The following is a 19,922-nucleotide window of genomic DNA, read 5'->3' as shown; positions in this document are numbered from 1 at the left end:
CACCTGTCATCATTTGCTCTCTGCAGGGCCCCTCCTCGTAATGAGCATAAACAGCAGTCCTGCCAAGAAGGGAGAGGGAGGAAAGTGGTTACCTCAAGTCATTAACATCCAATCTATTCTCCCCGCAACTTCCTTTGGGCAACTCTAACCTCAACATAAGAAAACAGCATCATAGCATGTGGGGCTTCACCTATGCAGCCCCTGTAATCAGGACTCCTCTGTAGGAAGATGGAGAGGCCACCTGAGGCTAATGTGTACCAAGTATTCACTCGACTTAACACAATCTTCTTCATCATTACTGTTAATAATAACTGTAAGCAAAGTCAAAAAAAGATACTGTATTCAAACTGATGGGACTACAAGGCTCTGACTGCTTCCTATATGGGGAACTGCCAGGTTCTAGGGGACAATGAGGAGAAAGCTACAAAATGAACCATCTGAGCCCCATCCTGAGTCTACAACCCAATGGCTAAATTCTTCAAAGAGGGTTATGGTTCCTCCTCAGGAACCATAACCATGTCAGAGTGGTCTTCACACAAGGAGAAAACACAGCTTCCAGACTCCATTCATGCCAGCCACAGTAGGCAGCAAACACTCTCAATGTCATAGGATTTATCCTCATAAAACTTACTCTCTGACATCACTGTGTACCTGGCCCTAGGCAGATTTCTGGGGATATAAAGTCCAACATGAAACAGTCTGGCCCTGAATGTACTCCAAGCCTCAGGGGAAAACAGTAAGAGTGTGGGCGTACTCACCTCCTCCAGGGCATTGGCTGAACACCGAGAACACATCCAGTCTTCAGAAGCCTTTTCAGGGGGGACTCCATAGCAACCTAACAGGGACATCAAGATGAGTAAATTAAACCCAGAGGAGACAGTCAGAATGTAGTCTTGCAATTCTTTTCCATATACCACCTTCCAATGCTCCAACAAAATCTTACAAAACCCCCTGAATTCTAGTCAGAATCCTCGGGGCTCAACCAAACAATGCAGCCCAAAGTCTCAATAAGTCAAGAACTGCAGACTCACTGGTATAAACACCTACTGAGCAGCAGGAACTAATCCCCAACTGGTATCCAGAGCCAAGGGGACAGGACAGAGTTGACTAAGGCAAGAATGGACCCTTGGAGTCCAGTGAGACTCAATCAATCAGCAACGCACAAGCAACCTTTGCATGAGGGAACTGGGGGATCGACAGGTGGCAGGGACTTCCAGTGTGCAGGCCCATGCTCCTGGGACAGGACGCAGAGAAAGGTGAGAGGCACTCACTGGCATGGACCCGGACACTGCACTTCTTGCAGGAAACTAGAATGCTGGTGCCATCCTCCTCAAGGTAGGGAGTAGAAAGGTTGATGTCCGTGCTGCAGCCAGTCGAGGTGAAGCACATTTCTGGAATCAATGGCTTGGTCCTCTGCTTCTGGACAGATAAATCTGGACCATTTCCACAGTTCTGATTAAGGCCTCCAAACTCAACCTAAGAGGAAAGAACAAGTGCACACCTCAGTGAGCACATGCCTGTGCTCTTAGCTCCCCACCTGCTCCATCAGCAGAAAGCTGGTTCTCTTACTGATATGACCATGGCTATCGCTCCCAGGTGCACAGCCATTATCCTGGAGCTATTAATTGAAGTTACCTCTAACGACTCAAATTCAATTTCTCATTGCAGCATCAAACAAAGGCCCCTAGGGGGCAACTGAGAAAAGGGAGCGAGGTAAGAGGCAACTGGGATTTCAATCTTCCCAAACCAAGCGGTAATAAAATGCACTGAGATGCTAAGCAGCTAGGATGCTGCTGTAGGCTCCCCTATGTGCTACACCACATGTGGCCCCACCCAGGGAGAGCACTCAGAGCACGTGCTTCTAATGAACCAGCACTGGTTGCCTCTGGCTGTCCATGTCAGCAGGTCACCTGAGCTGCAGCACTGTCACGTGGCTGGAGCCCCACCTGTGATTCCTGGCTTGGGGGCCCCTCCAGGAAGAACATTACGTCCACATACTTCCCTTGAGAAACTATACTGATTGTGAACACCTGCTGGCCCTGCCACTGGATGACACCATCACCCTCATTCCAAGGATGGGGTGCAGGAACATGTCACCCTCTGAGCCTATGCTATTTGTGAAACTCTAACCCTCACTAGATCTGCTGACACTAAGAACCAGGCCATTCACTTCCCTCACAGGCAATGGCTCAGTGGCAGCTATGCTACATTAACCACCATAGGAGAATTGCTTACCTACCTGCCACCCTGTGCAGGTCCCAGCTGAAACTGAGCTGGTCTCCTGGAACCTGCTGCTATGAATGCCTTTCTGGCCTCCTAGATCTGGACTCAAAGAGATCCATGATGGTGGAATCCACAACACCCCAGGGTGGGAGGAGCAGAACTGAGCTCAGTGACCAGGGGCTTCACCACTCCCCTCCCCCAGTCAGGCCCTTTGTTTCTCCCCTCCCAAGAACCTTCTGGCTACTGGGAGCACCCACAGTGGCAACAGGAAAGGAAAGAGGAAGACAACATTAGAGGACCTGCTTTTCATCTGAAGTTTAGATTGTAGTCCTCCATGATAACTCACCAGAACTACAAACTACCTGGCAGGAATAACCACCAACTAGAATGATGATAAAAAAAAGAGACTGCTTTGCAAACAGTGAAGTCTGTGGAGAGTGCATGTGCAAAGAGGGCCTAAACCACATCCTCAGCTCATCTCCAAAGTAGCCTCAAGTGAAAACCCACATTGCTGGGTTATCTGCCTGACCAATACACGGATGGGGCAAAGAATGCTAGAAAAAAAAAGCCTTTCCCAAGACAACCAGTGATCAGCTATGCACCCACAATTAAATCTAGCTTCGCTCTGACTGCTGGTCCTGGGTACACACAGAGGGGATGGAACAGGCTTACCTGATGGTAAGTCTGGAAGATCATACAGACGGCGCAGTGAGGGGCCTGCTGGGCCATACTCTCATTGAATTCCTTTTCAGCCTCAAAATTTGGGGGTCGGTTCTGCCACAGTTGGCTCAGAGGCTTGGCCCAGGTTTCTGTCTCCTCAGGCTCCTCCTCAGGGGTCAGCTGTTCAGAGGTCTCTAGTGTATGAAAGAGAAACATGAGTCAGTACCAACCCTGCATACTTGTGGCTCTACCTGGAGAGCAGATGAACTCAGCCAGGACTGCTGGTCCAAGGTTTAGACTAAACCCAAGAGTCATACGGTGGCAAGGGATGGAACTGATTGTCAGCAGACCCCTTCAATGCCTGGATGATGCTATGGGGAGTCTTGCCTGCACTCCTTTCTCTGGCCAGACTGACTCATGGTCCCCACTCTTTCTCTGGCCCCAGAGCTCTGCTCTACCTGAACAACTGCCACATTCAACCTAAGAGCAGCAGAGTGAAGCACCATATTGCCAGAAACCATGTTATTTGCTGCCTCCAAAATGTCAACGCATTAAGTCCTTTACCTTTTAGTTTTCCTTTTAGATATGCTGAAGGAAAACAAGGAAGGAAAATAACAGGGAATTGGCAAATGTTAAAAGTTGTTACATCATGGTCCTTGGTCGGGACTTTCCAGTTCCTTCTAGAAAGGTCAGTGGGACACCTGCCTATTTTTGGAAGGGCTTCCCAACCCCTCCTGGCTATACCTCAGACAAAGGCAGAACCGTGTGTCCAAAATGAACCTCCTTCCCAGCCACAAGATGTAATGCCCTGAGTCTAGGCCAGGGGCTGGCAAATGATGGTCTGCAAGCTGAATCCAGCTCACTCAGGGAGCTAAGAATTGTTTTAACATTTTTAAAGGTGTGGGGGGGGGGGGGTGGGGAGCTGATGTTGACCAAGAGACCACTGGAGATTGTAAAGCTTAAAAGATTTACTTCCTGGCCCTTCACAGACCCCTAGTCTACACGACATATTTCTATCTCTTAGGTACTCTAGTCATCAGAGCATACAATTCCACAGACCTCAATGCTGCCTTGGGGAAGAAAAACCCCTCTGGGTGCATTTTCCCAGAAGTGGACACATTGCTGTATGGAAAACAGAAAACGTCTGCTCACAAAACAAGACATAGCAATGAAGGTCAACACTTTCAGTTCCCCCAATCAGTGAGATGGGGCACAGCTCATCAGCTCTCAGCTCAAACAGGGTCAAGGAAGCAAGGGAAACCCCGTAAAAATTCTGAAAGTTATGAGTAAATGAGGGCAACCTTCGGTAAAAGTGGAGGCAAATATCAGAATAAACTGATGTTGCAAGTGTTTCTTCAGGTGCTCTCCATGTGAGGCAGGTGCAAGAAGCTAAACTTGCTATGAACCGTTGGTTAGCGTGACCAAAGCAAGCCCCAAGTGTGCAGCACCTGATGGGAGATGGGCTCTGTGCAGCCTCACCCCAGGAGGCATCTCGTGGGACCACAGTCTACCAGTGTGTGGGCAACAGCAGGAGTCAGCTACAGTCCCCCAATGATCTCCTCGCTTCCTCTCAGACAGAAGTGCTTTCCAGGAGGCTCCTGAGATCTGGACAAAGTGGCCCCAGGACAGCTCTGGCAAACGCTCGCACTCAGTGCTCATCTGTTCACTTCTGTCGACTCCAGCTCAGTGCGGGTAGACTGTTTTCTATTCTGCCTTCACAGTCATGTTTTATCTACGGGGATCTGGCAGCTGCCGCTATGTGTGGCCTCGGTGAAGGCTACTGTAGCATATGGAGGCCAATACAATTAAAATCAACCCCTATTAAGTCCCATCCTTCAGGTCCAGTCAGGAGCCATGGTGCCCAAAACCCAAGCACAGATTTTTTTCTTTATTCTGGCCAAAACAAGAATGACCAAGACAAGATGGAAGAAACAGAAACAGACAGGCTCACATCACAACTAAAAAATTAACACACTGACATATGGTCCATTTACAAAGCCAAAAGTGGCCCCAAATCATTCCATCTGTGAAAACTGAATATGGAGGGGAAATGTTCACTATGTTAGGTGAAAACTGCAGGAATAAAAATTTTACAGTTTACATATGTGAAACTTCATAAGTTGTAAAGTTAAGATGTGTGCATTTCACTGAATATGTTATGCCTCAGTTGAAAATTTTCTTTTAAGTTAGGGGAGGAATGTACTACACTAAAAAGAGACTAAAGAAACCTAACTTCCAAATATAATGTGCGACCCTAGTTTGGATGATAGTAGTTTAAAGGAAAAAAGCTATAAAACACATTCTTGGGACAAGCAGGGAAAGACGGATATTATGGAGTTACTGCGTATTTTCCTAGGTGTGGTAGCAGTATAGTATTTATACAGGAGACAGATAATCCTCCTCCTCAGGAGATGCTATTGGTGTACATAAAGTGAAGTGACCTGAGAACTACGGCTTACTTTCAAGTGACACAGCAACTGTGCATAAATGTATATAAATAAAGCACACAGGGAAACAAAGCAATCATGGCAAAATGCTAGCGATTGTTGAATACGGCTGGAGAGCAACAATGTTTTTATCCTTTCAACTTTTCCACATTTGAAAATTTTTCATCATAGAAGTTGGGGAAGGTTGTATATTATAATCCCAACTACATTGTTTTAAAAAGACATATGTGGGCACTTCAAAAAGTTTGTGGAAAATAGAATTAAAAGATAACACAAGGGCTGGCCAGTGAGGTCAGTTAGTTAGAGTGCAGTGTTATAACACCGAGGTCAAGGGTTCAGATTCCCTCACTGGCCAGCCCCCGCCCCCCTCCCCCACTGCCGCCAAATAAATAAATAAATAGATTAGATAGATAGATAACACAAATATTTCCATCAACTTTTTAAAATACTCTCGTACATGGACATAATTTAATATATGACTAGAAAAGTTAGGAAGATAATACATTAAAATACTCAGTGGTCATTCTTGAAGGGTAGGCAAATGAGTAATTTTGTTTTCCTCTTTATAACTTTTTCTAAGTTTTCTAGTTTTCTACAATCTATATTGCTTTAAAGCACTAGGGGTAAAAATCATGAAAACTAGGCTGGTGCTACCCACAAAACCCGAAGCTCCCGTCTTGGCTAGAATAAGAACACAGAGGACTTCCCTGGACCTGACTCAGAGTCTGGCCACACTTTTGACTATAGAACTCAAGGGACGTTCCCCACACAGCTGATCCCTATCTTCCTACCATGGAAAACAGCAGAGATGGGGCCTGCCATCAGATCAGGAAGAAGAGGACAAGATGGGAAAGGGCCTGGCATTAGTCAAGAGTAACAAGTGTGACTGACTCTGCTCTCCCCAAGGGTGCTGGGGCCTGGTCCCTGAGAGAGAGGTGCTGAGGCTTGACAGTGTTAATCTTACTGGATCTCTGGGCTCCAGGAAGCACAGCGGGCCACTCCCCACTGATGTCAATCCCTCTTTGAGCTTCAATACAACACTTTCCAGTTCTCCTTACACATACACGTCTGCCTGCTCCCCTTCCCTGTCTCCTTCACAGGTTCCCCTTCTTCTGTCCATCTAACCCTAGCCTCTGCTCACCCCGCTCTGTGCCTTCTCCATGAGCAACCTCATTATTCTAATAATATCAAATACCACCTCTGCGCCAACCCCCTAGTCTACATCCTGCACAGACATTGAACCCAGATTTCCAAAACTCAACCAAAGCTACCAACTAGGCACTCAACTCATCCTCTCTTACCTACTTAACTGCCCTCACAGCTCCACAGCCAGTCACCCAATCCAGCTGACTTTATCTTCCCAATCTCTTCATCGCATTCCTTTCTCCATCACTACCACGACCTTCATATCTCAAGGAGACTATAACCAACACCTATCTGGTCCCCTCAAAGCCATCCTCAAGACACCGTCACTAGAAGTGATCTTTCTAACATCCCTCTGACCATGCCACTACTCTGCTTAAGCACCACAATGGCTCCTGAATCCCTATGGGAAAAGGTCCTCACTCTGGCCTTACATATAATGCTGTCCATGATCTGGTCTTCACTCCTGCCTCACTCCTATCCAATCTATCACTCCCTGGCCTTGCCCTTTAACTCCAGCCACACTGAGCTAATTTGGTTCCTCTGAGTACACCTTCCTGTTTCTCTCCTCCATGGTTACTCATGCTGTCCCCTTTACCTGGATTAACATCTCTTCTTTCTTTAGATCTGTTTACCTGTCAGTTTGCCCCACTACCCTGTGAACATCTTGAGGGCACAGACATATCTTAGTTATCTTTGTATCCACACATCCAGCACAGGGCTTGGCATCACTGACAAAATTTGCTATGCTGAAAACTCAGCCTTGTACTTCCTAGAAGAAAGGAAAAAACCCGCATGCAATTATCCCGTATTAGTACATTCTAAGATACTCAAACTTACAATGAAATCTGATTAGTAAATTAGACAGAAAAGAAAATCCTGTCCTTTCTATGGATTATCTGGGGAACAGCTAAGCTGCAGGCCCACCCTTATCTCTTATGGCCTTCTGATGTCCTGTCAGAGCAAGTCCTCATGCAGTGAGCTGCTTTCCTTCTAGTGCAGAGCGAAAACAACACTTACCATCGTCACTGACACAATCCTGCAGCACAAGCGGGTGATGGCGGGGGAGCTTGCTTAAGGGCTGACGACGACCCCTGGACTTCTTATTCTCCTCCAGGGAAAATATGTATTCATCTGCAACCTGGGCAAACCAGAAGAAATCTAATCAGTCTTGCCTCAACTTGACACACAGCAGAAATTAGTCTTACAATGAAAATCAAGGGAAAGAGGGGGACACAGAGAAACACAAAGAAGTATAAAACCAAACACAGAATACACCTGTCTTAGAAAAAGCCAAATGACAGTACAGGTTGAGTATCCCTAATCTGAAAATGTGAAATCCAAAACGCACCAAAATACAAAACTTTGAGTGCCCACATGATGCTCAAAGGAAATGCTAATTAGAGCATTTTGAATTTCAGATTTTCAGATTAGAGATATTTAAACAATCTGCAAATATTCTAAAATCTGTAAAAAATGCTAAATCCATAACACTCTGGTCCCAAGCATTTCAGATAAGGGATACTCAACCTGTACCATGCAAACTAGCCTATCTTGGCCTTCTCAGCAGCCTCCCGAAACAATACCAAAAAAAGCCCTGCTCCAGCTCTCAAAGAGCCCTGTCCCTCCACCCCCACCTTAAGCTCCATGCCATTAGACTGCATGAGTCTCAGAGTCCAGGTGCCACCTTCCTTGGACCAGTAGGTCAGCAGCACCTGTTAACAATGTGCCAGGCAGCGGGGCCATCCAGGTTTGGAAGTTTAGAGGACATCCAAAGGGGAGAGGAACAACTGACCCATTAAAAGTAAAATAGGCCAACTTCTCCTTATATGCTGGCAAGACCTCGGCTCTAGCTGACACTGTTAACTCCTCAGTTAGTTTCTTCTCCTCCAGGGGAGAATATCAGACAGGACAGAGTATGCATCTAGAACTCTGGCCTAGCTGCAAAAGGAAAGGTTGATTTAATACTGTGTTAACATAATGTCAGAGCAAATGTAATTAGGTTTAAGATAGACAGGATTGACTCAGTAATACTACACAAAAGTTTCTTTCTAATCAACAAACTCAAAATTTAGAAATACCAACATTAGGAGACACAGGGTTAGCAAAACCCATTAAACAAGGAAATGAAGCCTGGAAGAGAGCAACTTTGCAACTGTGACAAAAACTAATGCCTTAGAGCACTGCAGAAAAGTGGTGGTACTGCAGTGCTACTTCAGGAATGAGCCTCAGGCCTGCAGACTCCATGTGCAACTACACAGAATCCCAGAGCTTAAGGATCACACATGGGATGTCAGGAAAAAACAAATTCTGAGCAGGCCATGTCCAGGTAGAATATACCTGCTCTTCCAGACATAAATTTTACCAAGAAGTTTCAGTGCCCATTTATCCATTCATTCAACAAATATTCACTGAGCACCTACTGTGTGCAAAGGGCTGCCCTGGAAAGGAAGAAGGTGTGGAGAAATGGACTAACAGGATGCAATCCATGCTTACATGAGTGATACGGACCTTTTACTACTGATATCCATGAGGACTTACATGATCATAGATTTTTAATTAGACCTGAACTACATCAACTGTCTAAACCAGTGGTTTTTGAAATGTATATCAAGAAGGCCCCTCAGAAGCCTCCAACAGTGAGAATATGAAAGGGTCTAGGTCCCGCCTCCTTTCCAAACAGAATAGCTCTGCTTTTGATTTACCTTTTAAATTTTTTAAAAAAACTTTTCTTTTCATCTTCATAGAAGAAACAGAGCAATTTTTTTAAATGGGTAAGATTTTACTTAAAGAAAGGGTTCTTTGGCTAAAACAAACTGGAAAATCCATACTCACCAAACTTTTTTGATAGTGTTAACATGTAAATAAAAAATTCAGGAGTGCGCCAACATATGTACATTTACTAATAAATTATATTTACTAATGCACTTATGCATGTTTTAAAACAAAAAGACTGCAAGAGGATAAGATAAAAATCAAGCTCATTTTATTTTATTCCTGTACTTCAATAATCTTCTTGCACTCCGCACTTTGAAGATACTCAGATAATAGGCTTAAACCTGGGATGTGGCAGAAATAAGAAGGGATGAGAATAAAGGAGCCCGAGATGGTGGGGATGTCTAGGCTGGATCACCAAGGTGACAGAAACTTGAGAGGACTCGTGCGGATGAAGAAGGCTAAAGTGCTGTGTGTGGTACATACAACATGCATCTAAGGGCCCTTCATTTGGAAATGCCCAGGGGGGCATTAAGAAATTCAGACCAGAGGTCAGAGAGAGAACTGTAGATTTGAGAATCTTCAGCATCAGGTTCAGGATTAAAACTGTGGAAGTGGATGAAATATTTGGTAGAAGATAAACTGACTAAAGAATAAGCACTCCAGGGATAGGAGGAAAAAAAGAGAAAAGGAGATTCGGAAGCAGAAAGGTAGGAGGTATAACAAAAAGTCAAGGAGGGGACAGCTTCTAGGAGGAGGAAATCCGCAGTACCAAAGAATACAGAAGGGTTAAGCAGGGAAGGGACCAAAGGACTCAACAACTGGGAGGCATCAGGACTTTTTTCTGAGTTAAGTTCCAGCACACAGACAGTAAGGAACTAAGGAGTTAATACAGAACAGAGACAATTTTTTAGATAATTCCTTATGAGATCAGAGTTGAGAAGGAAATTTCCTCCAGAACTATACTTTAGGATAGGGGCTATATGAGTACGGTTTTATAGGTAATGAAGTAAGAAGCTTATGAAAGGCAGATATTAATGAGCTGGCTGGTTAGCTCACTTGGTTAGAGAACGGTGATGTAACATAACACCAAGGTCAAGGGTTAGGATCCCCTTACCAGCCACCAAAAAAAAAAAGAAGGGGGTATTAAGATATGTGGTAGATAGAATAATCATCCTTCGATTGTGTCCAAGTACTAATCCATACAAATATGCTATGTTAACATGGCAAAGGAGAATTTAGGTTGCTAATCACATGGCCTTAAAATAGGGAGATTATCTAGGTTATCCAGGTGGCCCCAAGGTAATCAGAACAGTGCTTAGTAACAGAAGAGGGTATCAGAAGAGTGTCAGAGCCATGTGATATGAGGACTCAGCTGGATGCTGCTGCCTTTATTTAAATATGGAGGGAGAGGACCATGAGCCAAGGAGTGTGGGTGACCTGTAGAAGCTGGAAGGGGCAAGGAAATTACCCACTGGAACCTCCAGGATGTACAGAGTCTTGTTGAAACCTTTGTTTCAGCACAGTGAGACCCATTTCAGACTTCTGAAGAACTGTAAGATAATAAATGAGTGTTGTTTTAATAAGCCTCTACGTTTGCGGTAACTTGTTATAGCAGCAATAGAAAACTAAGAAACGGACCATTTTCTAGATCCAAGTACTGAAGGAGGTAGAAGGGGTACAGATCAAGAATGCCAGAATGCAGCCTTGGGAAAGGAAGAATATGCCTTTCTCCATCATGTTTATTCAGAGTACCTCCCATATGCCCAGTATACATACCCAGTATTCCATGCTCAGTGCTCTGGCAAGAGATGAATGAGACATGATCTCTAACCTCAAGAGGCTTATAACCCAGCCAGAGGGAGACCTGGTGTCCAAGTCTGAAGCCTATGCCCTATCCACTATCATCATGCTGCTCTGACCAAAGAAGTCAGATCTATTCAAATATTTGAGTATCTTTTCACGTTTTCTCACCTCCTGTTCCATGCCATCCGCACCCCCCCCCCCACAGTGCTGCTTTTCCCTAGGATGTGCTCCAATTTCTAAACTCCCTCAGTATATAATGGAAAGGGCTGAGTTCAAATCCCAGTTCAATCAACAGTTGTGTGAGCCTGGGCAAGAAGCAACCCCACCAGTAGAATGGGGGTAATGAACCCTGCCCCCAGAGGGCTCCTTGTGGGGACGGGACAGGGGCAGATAGTCTCCCAGACCTCTGCCTGTGAGAGCTGGAGTGGAGCTTAAGGCTCCCAAGTTCTCTGTTCTCCCTTCTAACATCTGGCACCCAGGGGCTTATTCTGTACTGAGCAAACCCAACTATTTTCTTGCCCTGTTTTGGGAACTCATTTTTTCAAAGCAGCTTGAACCAACAAGAACTTCTGCAGCAGACATATCACTGTGGCTTAGTCTGTAGTTAAATGAAAACTCTACAGCTTTGGTTCTTCAACAGTCAGTTAATGAGGGTGCCTTACCAAAAACTGCAGTTTATTAGATTGCCATAAAAGAGGCCCTTGACATAGATGGCGGGATATAAACTGAGCAGCAAGAGTCCCAAATTATAGTGTGGGGGATGCTTAAAGTGGGGGTGGGGAACTCAAGAGTGCTCTCACGAACCTAGCTGTTGCCAAATATAGATACAATGTTATCGGACCTCTCCAGGGATGGGCAAAGGTGTTCAGCTTCTGCTCCCAATCCTTGACCATCAGACCCGCCGTGTACCCAGTCAATTAATCCTGATGCTGCCATCTCATTAACCAAACCTGACCTTCTACTCACTCATTCCACATTTACAGAGGGTTCAAGAGCCAAGTCCTGGGGACCATGCTGGTGCCTCCAGAAGTAAGGACAACTGTGGCACAGAGCTTAGCTTCCAGAAGCTTACCTTCTTCACAAGCCTATGAAAACTGCATTGAGGAGCAAATCAATGAACTGTAGGGCTTCAAAGGAGAAAGGGAAGTAGATGGGAAGCAGTGGAAAGTTTCTAAGAGTAGTGGCTTTTGAAAGGGCTGTGTTCCACTAAGCAGAGGCAGGTATCTGACTGGTCTAAGAGGAGACTGGTGAAGACAACTCACTGTCTCCTTCCACCTCAAAACCGTATGCATCCTGGTGATGGTCGCACAATGTGAATGTACTTACTGCCACTGAACTGTACACTAAAAAGCGGATAAAATGGTAAATGTTATGCCATGTTTATTTCACCACAATGTAAAAAAATACAAAAAAAAAAAAATCTATCTGCACCCATCTCCTCCTGTCCCTACACCTGTGCTGGAGATCCCATTCCCTCCTACCTCCTTAGATTCCCGGGATCCAATCACTCCTCTCTCCCTCATTATCTTCAACTTCCCCAACTCGGCAGGCTCCTGCCCTTCAATACAAGGCTCATTTGGCCATTATCTCCCATTGTCTTGGACTTTTCTCCTCTCCTGGCTTCGCACACTATTCTTTACTAGTTCTCCAACCTCTGGCTGCTCCCTCTCATTCTCCTACTCAGGCTCTCCACCTCCACCCGCACTGTGAAAATTGTTCTTCACTCTACTCACGCTCTTCCATGCCTACCGATACCCTCCTGGTGACTCCCAGGCCTACAGACCATGTACACACATCTCAACAGCCTGCTTTCACGAACAAGCAGGTCACACTCAACATATGCAACATGCCCCCAACTGAACTCACTTCCTAACCCACACAAAGAACCCCTTCACTTTTCTGATAACCGCTATCCTACACAGATGGCGGCACCACCATGCATCCATCCATCTAATACCTCAAGCTGGAAACCCAAGTCAACTCCACAATGCCCTCTCACTCAGCCCACATCCAACCCCAGTGCTATGCTCCCCCTCTAAGTAGCTCTCACATCCATTCCCCATCTCTGTGCCCACCACCCAGCTCAAATCCTCACTACCTCGCTCTCAGACTAAATGAATAGATTCCCAATTGGCTTCCCTATTTCAAATCTTTTTTCCTCTTTTCCTGAAGAAGTATTTAATTATAAAAATAACATGTTAATCATAAAAAAATATTCAAATGATGCATAAATGTAGGAAGTGAAAATCATCCATAATTCCACCTTCAAGAGAACCTGTTAACTGTTTCTAATTTTACTTCCTTCTTCTCCCAACCAAAAATCTTTACATTGGGCCGGCCCGTGGCTCACTCGGGAGAGTACGGTGCTGATAACACCAAGGCCCCGGGTTCGGATCCCATATACGGATGGCCGGTTCGCTCACTGGCAGAGCGTGGTGCTGACAACACCAAATCAAGGGTTAAGATCCCCTTACCGGTCATCTTTAAAAAAAAATCTTTATATTGCTTCCAAAATGATCTTACAAAACATGAGTGTGGTGCTTTAAAAACCCTTGAGTGGACAATCTAGTCAACCCTTGACTGATTGACACAGTTTGTTGAGTAAGTCAATGGTGGGGGAAAAAGGCCCTAGATTAAGGAAGACTTAAGAGACATAATAAACAAATACAAGGTGTCAGCCTTGATTTAATCCTGATTCAAGCACACCACCTGTAAAGTATATTTTCTTTAGACAACTGAGGGAATTTGATTATGGACTGGATATCAGATGATGCTAAAGAATTTTTATAATATCATTAAGTCTAATACTCATAACTGCACTGTGATTAAGAAAACGCCCATATTTTTTAGAGAGACACACTGAGGTAGGGAAGAAATGACATGGTATCTGAGATTTGCTTTAAAATATTTCACCAAATAAAAACAAGACAGATGAAGCAAATGTGCAAGATATAACAGTTGTCAAGATCTAAGTGTGTGCATTTAAAACAATGTATTATGGAAGTTTTAATCTCCAAATGCATATAGTAGGAACCTGCTACTGCTCTCCACACCTCAACTCTATAAAGTCAAATGGGGGCTGGCCAGTTGGCTCAGTTGGTTAGAGCACAGTGCTGATAACACCAAGGTCTAGGGTTCGATCCCCGTACCATCCAGCCACCAAAAATGAATGAATAAAGTCAGATGGCTTCACAGAGCACACGAGGAGGCCATGCTCTCGCTCTTGACACCCTCTGGCAACACTTCCCGAGGCCCTTTCCAGTCCTATGTGCCTGAGACAAACTAAACCACTGTAGACCTCATGTGTGTTTCACCTTGGCATAAGCTAGCCCTACCATCCTCTCCCAGATTCGCTGATTTCATTCTGTCCACCTGGCATCCTCCTACCCACCTCCAGGCCTAGCTAAAATGCTTTCTTCTCTATACCATCCTAACTCCTCACCCCAACCCCAGGCTGAGCTGCTAACTCTTCCACTTGAACACCACATTTACCACTAAGTACTGGCATTATCTGATCATATCTATCCACTCTTATAGACAGTGAGCTCCCTGCAGGCACAGTCCTAGGCTATAGTAGGCATGCCAAACAATTACAAAGTAGAGTGAAGAGGCAGAGCAGCTGAGACATTCTTAGAGAACTTTAAGTAGTTCAAACAAGCCAAAATACGTTGGGGAGGGTGAGATGGTTGGTGATGGAGTGGAGAGGGGTATCACCAGCAGGCTACAGCTGAGAAGTCCATGCAGAGATAAAAAGGATCCATGAACCAGGAAGGCACTCAACAGCTTTTGAGCAGGGGACTGAAGAGAGACATGTTAGAGAGAAGCCTCCTTCCCCAGTATATTTCCACATGGAGGAATTCCTGGCTTTCCCCCAACTCCTTGGATGTTAGTGTTCTTCACTTAGCTAGGATCTGCCTTTTGCAGAGGGACTGCATTTGGGTCTGTGTCCACACCACATACAAGCTGAGAAATGCTTTGCCCCTCTGAGGGGCCTGCAGACATCCAGAGCTGCCTATACATAGGTAGCGACCTGTCTAATTGAGAGTAAAAGAGTAGAGGTGCTATTTGGCCACAGGTTAAAAGACACTTTCTTCAATCATTTTAACTCGTAATAAAGCAACATTCTAAACTCCATATGCCCGATTCTCGTATCCATCACTTAACTGGTTCCAAACCTGGGAGGAACAAAGATGGGTGTTATTTATTGGCTCCCTGTACCCCCACCCCCCAAATAACACAAAAAACTTGACTCTACATTTAAGATCAACTTAGCAGTCATACATAGACGAAGCAATGCATAAAAGGACTTAGAACATAGTGAGTCCGAGCTAATTCTTAGCTGCTTTCATGATTGTGACTGCCACTGGAGGCAAGAAAGTCAGACTGGCACCACAAGAGGAAAGTGCGAACTGTAGTGCAGCAGGAGGATGAATGAGATGGCACAAGGGCTTTGTGAAGGAGAATGGCTAGGTCGCAGCTGGGAGTCTAAGAGACTGCTTCCCAAGCTGAAAACTCCTCTCCCATAGGAGCTGCCATAAGAGGGCACAGAGAGGAGCAACCAGAGGCAATGAGAAGGAAACGTGGTGGTTACTAGCTCATTAGCCTACAACCACCTGAAATAGACTGAGGAGCATTCACAGGGTAGAAAGGAAGTCTACTGAGCCCTGAGATTCAGAGAAGGCAGAGAGGAAAAGTCATGTAAGTGTAAAAGCCAACCATAAAAAGGGACTACTGGCAACACTAAGGAAATCTGAATATGGACTGTGTTGTCAGTACGTCAACCAAAGAAAATATAAAACAAATATGAACTGTTAATTATATGTAGATGATGAGTGTACATGGGGAGCTCGTGACGGTGTTTTATTTATATATACTTTAGAAGTTTTTCATGATGAAAACTTCTGAGATTAACTTTTTAAAGTAAAGGTAAAGAAACAGGGAATAACGAGGACCTTCTGCACTGGCTTCTACTACCTGCCACCCCTCACCAAAGGCTGCAAACTTGACCCACATGAGCTGTGAGGCTAGGGAGGAAGAGCAGGTCACTTGGGTAGTGTGAGTCCTGCTGCATCTAGCACGGCTCTGCTGCATCCCACTCAGAACCAGACCTGCCAAGAGCACTCTGCACACCACAGACAGGAAACATAGCTTTTTGGTGATGGTGTGTGTACTAGGAAACAACCTGAACAAACATTCACATTTATAGCTTTGTGAATTCATCTTGGTCTCCAAAAGGATGCTCTGTCAATGACATATTGGGAGTCTATAGGCAGTCAAGATTTATAAGAAAAAAACCCCTTGAATTTTAGGGTAAGAAAGGTCATCTCCTCCTTAAGCCCCAAACATCCAAGCTTTAATAGCTGGCATTCTAACCATGAAGCCCACCCCACAGAGAAGGCAGTGTTTACCCAATGGAGCTAAAGATCAGCTGCTGTCACTGAGGCTGCTGCAATGCGCTTCTCCAGATCAATACTCACACAGTGAAAAGAGGAAAGGAACACCCAGCACAGAACAAGCTGGAAGAGAGTGAATGCCACCTGGCTTTTTGTTTGACACAACCACTGCAGACTGAAGGTCTCTCCGCCCTTCCTGGACATCTGCAGCCCCTCCACTGGACAGATCCACTTCCCCTCCACAGGCTGCCTTCCAGGGCAGCTCACTCTCCGACACCACTGCCCAGAGCCCATACCTCTGCCAGCTCCCGCTCGCTGATACTTCTGGAGGCGCTTGCTTTCTTCCTCATGCGTGGCTCTCCCACGATGACCCTGCCATCCCCCTTGGCATAGCTGTGCACAGTGAGAACTCCCGTTTGCCCTTGGACTTGGCAGGAGAGAGGCTCACTGGTTTCTGAATCAGAAGAAATAGAATCCTGTGAAGAACTGGAGCCCAGGCTAGAAGACGATTTCTTTTTGGAACCTGGGAAGATGAAGCATCCCCCCATAGAAGCAGGATTCACAGAAAGATCCAAGGCAGCTGCTTCTTGTTCCTCCTCCTCCTCCTCATCTTCCAGTTTGACATTTTTGAGCTCTTCAAATTTGACTTCAGTGGAGTCAGAATAATCTGAAACACACATACACACTACACAGACAGGGCCGATTTCCTCCTGTACATGTGGACTTGAGGAATGGCAGGGTGGCAAAGCACATAGGACATGGGCTGGGAGCGAAACCTGGCTTCCAATCCTGCCTGTCGCTCACAGGATCACTGTGGATCAGGGCTGATTGCTCAGCCTCTCTGGGCCTCCAGTCTCTTGCTCTTTTTTTTTTTTTTTTTTTTTTTTTAAAAAAAGATGACCGGTAAGGGGATCACAACCCTTGGCTTGGTGTTGTCAGCACCACGCTCAGCCAGTGAGCAAACCGGCCATCCCTATATAGGATCTGAACCCGTGGCCTTGGTGTTATTAGCACCGCACTCTACCGAGTGAGCCACGGGCCGGCCTCAGTCTCTTGCTCTAATGTGAGGATACTACCACTCATTTTCAGGCCTCTTAAATAAGACTCCCTTCTATAAGATGGGAGCATAGCCTGGCACGTAGCAGACACTCAGTAAGTGGTAGCTGCCATTTCCCCAGAAGTCTCTTGCAGGAAATGAAGCCCTGAGCTCAGCAGAGACCTGGCTGCCCTAGGCTAGAAAATGTGCTGAAGAGAAGGCAACCCAGCCCCAGGGTCTGAGTTCACAGTGCTATCTGGCTATCAGCAGATGTACCACAGTATCCTCAACTGAGATTTCTTCAAGGCTGACCGGAGACTGATCCAAGCCTCTCCTTAGCAAATCTATTCTCAACATCCAGCAAAATGACTGCTCTGAAACACCACTGACCACACCACTTGCTCTCTTAAAATACGAAAGGCTCCTCAAGCCTCCAAGTGAGCACAACTCTAAACTGGCAGGCAGCCCTACATCATCTCATACCTTCTGCTCCAGCCTCATCTCCTGGTCACACGACTGCCTTCCGCCCTTCCCACCCCTAAAGTTCAACATTAGAAATCACCACCAGTTCCCCCGGTAGATCATGCCATTTCACATCTCCATGCCTTCACCCTGCTCCTCCTGTCTGGGATGCCCTTTCTACACTCTTCCCTCCCTGCCTGGAAAGTTCCTACTGATTTCGTAAGAGTCACCTTCACCAAAATCTTCGGTGCTTCCTTGACCCCTCAGCAGGCAGAGGGAGAAGCCTTTTCCTGCATGCCTAGCATGCCCTGTATATCCCTACCCAAAGCACTTCTCATCCTCCAATTAGTCTATCTGCTCGCAGACCTCTCTCTCTCCTTTTTTTCTGACCTGGCACTTAACATGGCATTGAACACAGGATGGACAGACATTACTTAGGGTTGTGGAAACACACCGCAGTTGACTAACCTGGGAAGGCGAGACTGTCCTCAACTTGCCGCACAGAGCTGTGGGTGGGCCTCACGGGAGCGAGGGCGGCCTGGCACTCAGTCATCTCATACTGCCCGGAACTCAGCTCCTCCTTGGGGAAGAGCTCACTCTGACTCACCTCCTGTGGTATTTCAAGACAAACGCGGTGTCTCTTTGTCCCGATACGGTGCCTGGCCAGGCTGCAAGTCAGAGGACAAACCCTTTAAGAGCCCACATATACATGCACTTATACAGATACATTCACTCATATCCACATACAGCCCAGAATGAACAGCCAGAGCCTGCCCGACCTGGTTCAAAACCAAGGGCCACCTCTTATTGGTGTGACTTGAGACAAAGGACTTCACCTCTGTGAATGTGTTCCACCATCTGGAAAATACAGCTATTGCCACCCACCTCAGAGATTTGTTGTGAGGATTAAGAAAAGGCATGTGGAGTACCTGGCAGAGCGCCTGGCACATGGCAGGTACCCAGTAAATGTTCCTCCTTCCTTTCCCACATGGCCCAGCATAAACTCTCCTCAGAGTGCAGATCCTCTGGCTCAGATGCTGGAGACACTGGCAGACTTAAATCACACCATTACCCCGCCCTCGTGAATCTCATTCCTGCCACCACACTTTCCTTTGTAAGAAAAAAAATACTGACGTGATGATGAGAAAATGTGGCTTTTCTGGCTCAGAGGGAGCCCTGCCTTTGCTCCAGCAGATGACAGGCCTACCACAGGGGCTCTCATTCCTGGGTAAGAGCCACGAGGAAGCGCCTGAATGCTCTGGCTCTGAGGATTCTCCCTCAGCTGTGGCTTAAACATGCCACCTAGAAACAGCCTTTCCGTGAGTCATGGGAGCTGCCTAGACACCCCTCCCAAAAAGGGCTGCTGTGGTACCTCCTCTGAGGGTCTCCCTCCTCTCCCTCCTCGACCCCTTCCATGTCCTCCTCTGGACACTCTTCACTGCCAGTTCGCGGGGGCAGTTCGCTCTCCTTAAGAAACTCGGCTGCTTCTGGTGTGGGTAGAGTGTGGTCAATGACGGTGCTGTCCTTCCCAGCTTTCCAGAGTTTATACCTTTCTGGCTGGAACTTCCTCACAAACACATCCATGGAGATCTTCACCATGTCCTTTCTGCAGGAGCACTGTCACAAGTGACAAGAGCTGAGGGTAAGTGCGCCTTGACTACTTCCACCTCACCCCACATCCCATTGTCTCCTCCTTCCAAGTGGAAAAAAGCACCAGACGGTTTAAAACCAAATTGTTTTGGTTCATAGGCTGAGGGCGTACTGTCCCTGCAGAGCCTTCACACATGAAGGGAAGCTGGGAAAATGGGCAGAGAATGCGTAACACTGGGATGAGTCCACCTGGGCGCCCGCCAGGGTGCACGGGGGATGGTTGGAGATTAGGCTCTGCACTCGAGTCCTGGGATGGTCAACATCCACCTTCCCTGTGACATCTACCCAAGCCGGGACCACACAAGCAAGTCTACTACTCCCAGTCAAAGGTCCAGCCCTGCTGTTTGCCTAAAATAAAAGTAAACCCCTAAGAATTCTCAACAGGGA

At 46.2% G+C, this 19,922-nt stretch overlaps 1 protein-coding gene across 4 annotated transcripts in view; it reads right to left on the bottom strand.

Moving 5' to 3' along the window:
- The window catches only part of KDM4A (lysine demethylase 4A), a 44,452-nt gene that overhangs the window by 10,445 nt on the left and 14,085 nt on the right, over positions 1-19,922 (bottom strand). For all 4 annotated transcript variants that reach the window (XM_063104143.1, XM_063104144.1, XM_063104142.1 and 1 more), the window contains 8 exons: positions 19,258-19,502; positions 18,354-18,553; positions 16,684-17,054; positions 7,494-7,614; positions 2,896-3,077; positions 1,272-1,476; positions 759-835; positions 4-59 (listed from right to left, as the gene is read on the bottom strand). In XM_063104143.1, the coding sequence (XP_062960213.1) occupies positions 4-59; positions 759-835; positions 1,272-1,476; positions 2,896-3,077; positions 7,494-7,614; positions 16,684-17,054; positions 18,354-18,553; positions 19,258-19,502 (1,457 nt within the window). The remainder of the gene's footprint in view (positions 1-3; positions 60-758; positions 836-1,271; positions 1,477-2,895; positions 3,078-7,493; positions 7,615-16,683; positions 17,055-18,353; positions 18,554-19,257; positions 19,503-19,922) is intronic.

This window comes from Cynocephalus volans, chromosome 8 (assembly GCF_027409185.1).
Source record: "Cynocephalus volans isolate mCynVol1 chromosome 8, mCynVol1.pri, whole genome shotgun sequence".
In the NCBI taxonomy this organism is placed as follows: Eukaryota; Metazoa; Chordata; class Mammalia; order Dermoptera; family Cynocephalidae; genus Cynocephalus; species Cynocephalus volans.
This window is presented reverse-complemented; position numbering and strand designations above follow the sequence as displayed.